We start from the raw sequence: 6,891 nt of genomic DNA on the forward strand, positions 1-6,891 counted from the left end.
AATGCACGTGTACCTCATGGTGTTGACACTGGAAAAGCAAAGAGGTGCTTCTTCTTTTTCTATGGTTTATTACTCCATGTCCACTATCTATAGTTGGAAGAGGCAAAATGTCAAAGCAACGCAAGTTTTGTGAATCTTACCCCAGGGTTTTTGTTTCACACCTTTATTTCTAAAACATAAAAGACTTGGTGTTATGTAGTTCTGGACTGACATAAATCGCAGTTATTAATTTAAACTTCATGATTAATATCAAACAGTTAGCACTTTTATGAATTAAAAGGGACGACGTCCATATGTCACTGGTTCAACTAGTTTAATTTTCAACTTACGCTCGATGGCCGCATGTTTACAGCGTAGAGCAGAAACTGGCAGTAAAAACTTGCATAGCGGCTCGTGAACGCAGAAGCCCGAAATGCACATTTACAAAGACTTTTCGTCGGGAGTGGTTGCTTGAACATGCGTTGCCAAAGGGCGGTGTGAACGTAGCATGAGATCATCCTTCCGTGGAAAAGGATGAAACAAAAATGGTTGTATTGTTGTAAATGTTGGCTTCCGTGACCTTCTTGAATATCTGGAGAGGAAATTGGACACCTCAGATGAGGGAGAGGCAACTCCAGGCCTCGAGGGCTGCATTCTCGCATGTTTTCCAACATACCCTGCTCATGCCCTCTGGGATGTTCTAATTGGCTAGAAACACCTGAACCAGGTAATCAGTCATGAGTAGGGCTTGAATATCTGGAAATCATGCAGTCCTGGAGTTGCCTATCCCTGCCTTTGATTCATGCGATTCCTGGAATCTTTGACCATCTGGAGTCATAAGATTAGTGAATTTGATTCATTAAGTAAAACACATTCTTGATACAGGAGGCCCAGCAACAGGACATTATCACATGACCTAAACCTTGAGATGGTATGGTTCAAGAGTCTATATCTCTATTTATGCCAGATTTAAAGTCAAACATCCAAATTTTGACCACTATTGGCTCTGTCTTTTTATGCTCAGTTCTCTTGTTTTCTAACATATGGTCGTCAGTTCAAGTCTCTCTCTGTTCCAGGTGGAGGATATGGAGAAGAAACTGGACTTCCTGGTGGACATGCACATCCAGCACACAGAACACCTTCAGGTGGACTCAGCCGGCACCGCCCACATGACCCTGGAGACATGCGGCCCCGGGGCAAATGGTGAGATCAGGCGGGTGTTCCTCAACTACTCAGAGGCGTTCCCGCACATGTCATACCAGGTGCCCATCGGGAAGGCCGGCCCGCTCAACGGCAGGGGACGAGGGGACCGAGAATGCAGAGTGGGGGCAGGGCTGGCGAGGGGACATCCAGAGCGGCCGCCTGCAGGAGCTATCCCGACTTACATAGAGCGCCCCACCGTGTTGCCCATCAGCTCGCTACAGGACCTGTCAGCAGGGCCGGGCAGGACCACAGGGCAGCAGGGGGGCGACTCGCCGCTCTCCATGTTGTCTGTGAACCACGAGGAGCTGGAGCGCTCCCCCAGCGGGTTCAGCATCTCCGTGGAGCGGGAGGGGGAGGAAGGGATTTCCACCGAAGCCGGAATGGCAACGGGGGAGGCCAGCTGGACCCGACCCAGACCCAGCTACCTGGCGGAGGGGGAGACGGACACGGACACTGACCCGTTCACACCCAGCGGGGGGGCTCTGCCTCTCTCCTCCACCGGGGAGGGATTCTGTGATGCTGAGTGGAACACGCCGCCGTGAGAGGTAACCTTCAGCCGGGACCTTCAGTCTCTAAGTCCAAATGATGGAGTCCGAGCCAGAGCTTTTGGGGCGGGGGGAACTTTGGAATTATAACAGGTCTCCTCCACCGTGAAGCTGCAAGGTCTTATGGGAGATCAGGGCCTTCAGGAGGCCAGCGCAGATCTCCTCCTCCACAGGGAGCCATGGAGTCTGCCCCAGACAACAAAAGGAATCCAGACGTTTGTAAAGTAAACTCTGTACAGTGCACTTCTCACAAAAAAAGTTAAATTTACAAAAAAAGAACATTATTCTACATACTTATATACACCAAAAGCTTTATTGCTGCAAAGCCAACCACACTGCATGTAACGCATGCGATTTCTAGCGTAGACACTGAAACGTTCAGGACACCAGGAGGCAGAAGAAGGGGTTCGAACATTAACTTGCTATGCCATTTTGTAACACTTATTTTTTATATGAATACATTTTCATTGTTTATGCATGGTTTGCATGATAATGCACCACTCTGGGGTGATGACTAGAGGGCGACACTGGAACCAAACGTCTCCTGTCTTTTGTTTTGTTTGTTTGTCCACAAACTGTGTGAATGTACATGTGTGCGACAGCTTGTCAAGACCAAGAAGAGTGAACAAAACGTCTGCTCAAGCTTTTTCCCCCTCACAGTCATCTCGTAGGACGTCGGTTCTGCGGGAGAATCTGAAAGTCACGCTGCCATGTTTGTTGACGCCACTTCAGGGATAAAAACCTGCCTGCATGTCGTCGGACTCTCGAGGAGGGCTCCTTCTTTACTATCAGCACAAAATAGAGGCTTTCCGTCACAATCATACTTGAAAAATTCTGTGTTTAAATGGGGAGTTTATCCAAACAGTTTTAATTATTACAGTAAAAGTTTCCTCTTTCCTGTCAAAAATATTGTTTTCCAGTTTCAAAGTCACAAAATCTTCTGTGTTTGACTGAAACACATCAGTCCAGATCCTTTCAAACATTTTTTATCAAAAATCTTTTTGACTTTTTTGCCGAGCAAACTTTCTTTTTTAGTAAAAATACAGAAAAGCTTCTCCTATTTTCAGTTTTTTATTAATCCATTAATTAATTTTTCTGAGCTACTTTTTTATGAAGGAAAAATCAAATTTGATTGAATTTCTCACAAAGCAGAGCTTTTCAGTACAAGATAAATACCTGAACACGCTGATAGAGATATATCAGCTCTACAAAAACCAGGGACCTCAGACTGCCATAAAATACTAATGTAAATAACGTAAAAACTTGTTTGCATCTGCTGACAGTGCTGTTCTTGCCCCATTATGAAAGCGCAGTTGCATAGTTGGGTCTATTGACTGTACATGAAAACTGGACCGAGTGAGTAGCTGGTTCCAAAAGCCAAAATCCCATAGACATCAACAGATAAACAGTTATTACTTTGTCTTTATGTTTGTCAGAATAATGATAATTCTAATTAAAAAAAAAGTTTCTGTAGTTCAAGTTCTTTTGGTTATAAACCGACCAATTAGATGCCTCAATAAAAGTATGTGGTCTCACATTAAACGTTTGACACATTCAATTGACAGATTTTGTGTAGCCTGCTTTTAAGCAGTTTGTACATGGCGTTCCAACAAGCTCACTCCTGATTGATGAGAGTGGTTGCCATAGAAACAAGGACTCAGACCGATTCGGACCAATCACTACTGAGAACATCCAGCTCCAATTATTTGTGAAAAAATAGTGACTGAAGTTACTTAATTTTGTTGAAGTTGTAAGCAACAAATTTCCATGGGTGACATCACACTCACTCAGTCCAGTTCTCCTATACAGTCAATCTCAAATAGCAAGGATTTTTTATGTTAAACTAATAATCAGGGATTATAAGGAGTTCCTTCCCCTTTGATTTGTTTAAACATGTTTTTAATTAATTTTGCTTCCCCAAAAAGGGAAAGTTACTGTGAAATTCTGGTTATTCTAAGATGTCAGGCCTTGATGACTTAAACTTCAGTCACTGCAGCGTCATGTGGGCCAAGTCTCTAACTCTGCAAGCCATTAAGATTTTTGAAAGCAGCTCAAATACCTTCTTTGGGTTATTTAACAATTTAATTTGCGTTTTATTTATTTATTTTTATTTTAAGAACCAAAAATGACAAAACTTTAATAAGCAGTTGAAATACAGAGACCACCGTCACAGCTGGTCTGTTTTAGTAAATTCTATTTTTTTTCAATGTTATTATTTATGAGTTATTAGATTATTTTTCAACTTGAATAATGTGTTTTCTACTCTGTAAAGAAAATTATAAATCACAGGCATATACCGCTTTTAGCCTCCTAAGCTAAGTGCAAGCTAGGCTACAGAAAGCTAAAGCTACAGCTAGCATATTTTTGCTTTCTTAATATAATTCCAACTTGGTTAATAAATATAAGTCACAGATTTTTTAGTGGGTTCTCAGGTTCCCAATAGGTGCTTTTCCAAATCTCTGCATATGACGTAACCTCCACTGGAAGTGATGACGGAATTTTCAAACTAAGCACTCCGATGAAGCAGACCTTAAAAACGAAGACCCGGTCCTCCTGAAGTGATGCGAGTACTTTGGTTTTTACTTCCCTTAGAAGGTTCTGTTCTTGTCTGCAGGATCGGTGCTTCACAGGCCCTGAGTGTAGGTATGTTTTGAGGTTCAATATTTATATATATTTCACTATAGCATGATACTCATAACAATTCTAACTATTGAGTAAAATAAAAGGACAGTTAGCCTTATTCTATCTATCTGGAGAGGTCAAATGCTGCTGTTAGTTTATAGGCAAAAGCAACAAACCCAAACCTAGATTTGGATCGATGCATGCACCTTTAGAATGACTGGTATATTGTCTCAAAACAGCTGAAGTACTGCTCTCTAGTTGCGTTCTCTGATCGGTCAAAAGGTTTACATTGGAAAAACACTGTGTGTTTGACTGGAAAAGGACTGGTGGTGAGTGAAAAGGTTCACCTGTAGGTGTTTGTTAAAGGAATGGACAGAAAAACCCAGCAAAGTCTGAGCACCTACGCACCTCTGCGTCTTTAGATTTAGAATTACGCCAGACGATATCTACACTATTCAGACTAATCAGCTACTAGAGTAAAAAAGAAACGCATGGTCAGAGGTGATATTAGCGGAATCTTCCACACCATGCTTCAGCAGAACATTTATGATGGTCACAATTTGTTTTTTTTTCTGTTGCTTGGAAAGACAGGATAAGTCAACAAAACTGCTGATAGTTTTATGGAAACTGCTGTTTGAAAAATGAAGTCCATTGAGCTTGGATGGAGTTACTGCCTTGTGTGGCTGTTGTTGGACGTCACTGTGAGTGTGGTAGATAGCCATCCTGGTCACTATGAATTGGTTTGTCAGAGATTAGAAACCAGATATCTGAACTGAGTCAGTTTGGTCAAATGGCATTAATGAAGGTCAGACTCGATTTTCTTTAAATGTAATTGATTGTGGGATGAAGCACAATGGACAGAAACAAGGTTATCCTGACCCCAGTACCGGAGAGACATCTTTATTAACTGGGTTGAAGTCCCAACTCTGAAATCTGAAACGTGGTGTGGAAGAAACCAATATTTTAAGTGAACCCCTATATGAATAATATCTAGTTCATTTATTCTATTATAATCGCTCTACAAATTAAAACTGTTCAGTTTATAAAGTCAAATGCAGACCAACACAGAAAAATCCTCACCATTTACTGTTTGGTTAAAAACAGAACCGTCGTCCAGACTGAGTCCACAGTCTCGTCTTACATGTTTCAGTGCTGCTTCACGCCGCCACCAACACAGAAAAGATGACCTCTACGAATGTGAACCATTTCCCCCAAGAGCAGAGCACACAGTCTGCTTCTGGGAAATGGAGTTTTGAAGTATTTCGCTGCTTTGGCTCTCACTGGTCTAGAAAATTTCACCTTTACTTTTCACCATTTGTTCGTAAAATAAATGTACATATTTAAATGTTGACATTTCCATTTCTGTTTTGTCAAAGTTTTATATTAACTTTGGTCCTGAGAAAGAAAGCCCTTGCTACATTTCTTCCAAACATGAGTATTGCTTCCTTCAAAATGTATCAAGCAGCCACTGCACTCCAAACTACAAGAAATAATCACACAAATATAAATAAGTTTATGAAAGATTACTGTTAAAAAAATCTTTGCCGACATTTTAAGAGTATTGTTATGTACAAATAACAAATTGTCTTCCAATACGTTGAGTTAGCTACACTGTGAAAAAGTTAGCTAAAGCGCTTTGCTTTTAGCCCCAAGTTAGCATTTATCAAACTCAACTTGCGACTAATCACAGAAATTCAATGATTTTGTTACAGAGAAAACATACAAAGTGAGTTTCATAAATATAGAAATTATTTTTGTCATAAAACAATGGCTAAAATATCGGCTGACTCCAAATTCTTTTCATACCCCTACAGCTTCTCCCTACCCCTCCTCTTGCAGAGGCATCTGAACCAATAGTGGTGTCTGAAATTCTTTTTTTAAGGGGTAGCTGTGGATCCTTCCGCCAGTCGGGTAGAGAAAGACATTTTTTACAAGCTCTGATGCACAAAAGTTTACAATTAAAAGTAAGTAATGACTTGCTGATCTAGCATGACTTTTTAAAGTTATAAAACCGATGCATTTTCTGAGCGCTGGCAGCTACACGTTAGCGTAGATGACCAGCGCTGATGATTTCATCGAGTGTTAGTAATGTCAGAATTTTAAGACATTATTTTTCCATAACTCTCCGTTTGGAGGGGTAAATGTAGAGGTAGGGAGAAACTGAAGGAGAAGAATTTGGATTTGGCCATAAAGTATGTGTTTTTAAGCTAGCTCGTGAAGGTGCAGCCATGTCTGATGGTTCAGTCTGAATCCTAGTGCTCAGCGTAAAACAAGGAGCCATTAAGTTTTTAATAATAACTCAGCAACTCCCAGCTTGAAGGTGGACAGAGTGAATTTTAAATTTCTCAATTGTTTGTTTTTTGTTGTTTTTCACACATTTTCCCTCCAAATGTCCAAAATTCCAGAAGAAAGATGAGCTAGCTTAGCCGTTTGTTCACTAACGTGAACCACGGACTTAATATATAATGACATGAATATTTCACAACAGTTGATTTATCAAAATATTAATAACAAACTAAAATAATGTAATACGTTTTTCATA

General features: G+C 40.8%; 1 protein-coding gene across 1 annotated transcript in view; it reads left to right on the plus strand.

Annotated features, from left to right (window-relative positions):
• kcnq3 (potassium voltage-gated channel, KQT-like subfamily, member 3) overlaps nucleotides 1-2,740 on the plus strand; it is a 94,138-nt gene extending 91,398 nt beyond the window's left edge. Inside the window, exon 16 of the mRNA XM_024268685.2 lies at nucleotides 1,056-2,740. Within this exon, the coding sequence (XP_024124453.1) occupies nucleotides 1,056-1,724 (669 nt within the window). The 3' untranslated portion in view covers nucleotides 1,725-2,740. The remainder of the gene's footprint in view (nucleotides 1-1,055) is intronic.
• Nucleotides 2,741-6,891: the final 4,151 nt, after the last annotated feature.

Source organism: Oryzias melastigma, linkage group LG17, assembly GCF_002922805.2.
Source record: "Oryzias melastigma strain HK-1 linkage group LG17, ASM292280v2, whole genome shotgun sequence".
NCBI classification, from domain to species: domain Eukaryota; kingdom Metazoa; phylum Chordata; class Actinopteri; order Beloniformes; family Adrianichthyidae; genus Oryzias; species Oryzias melastigma.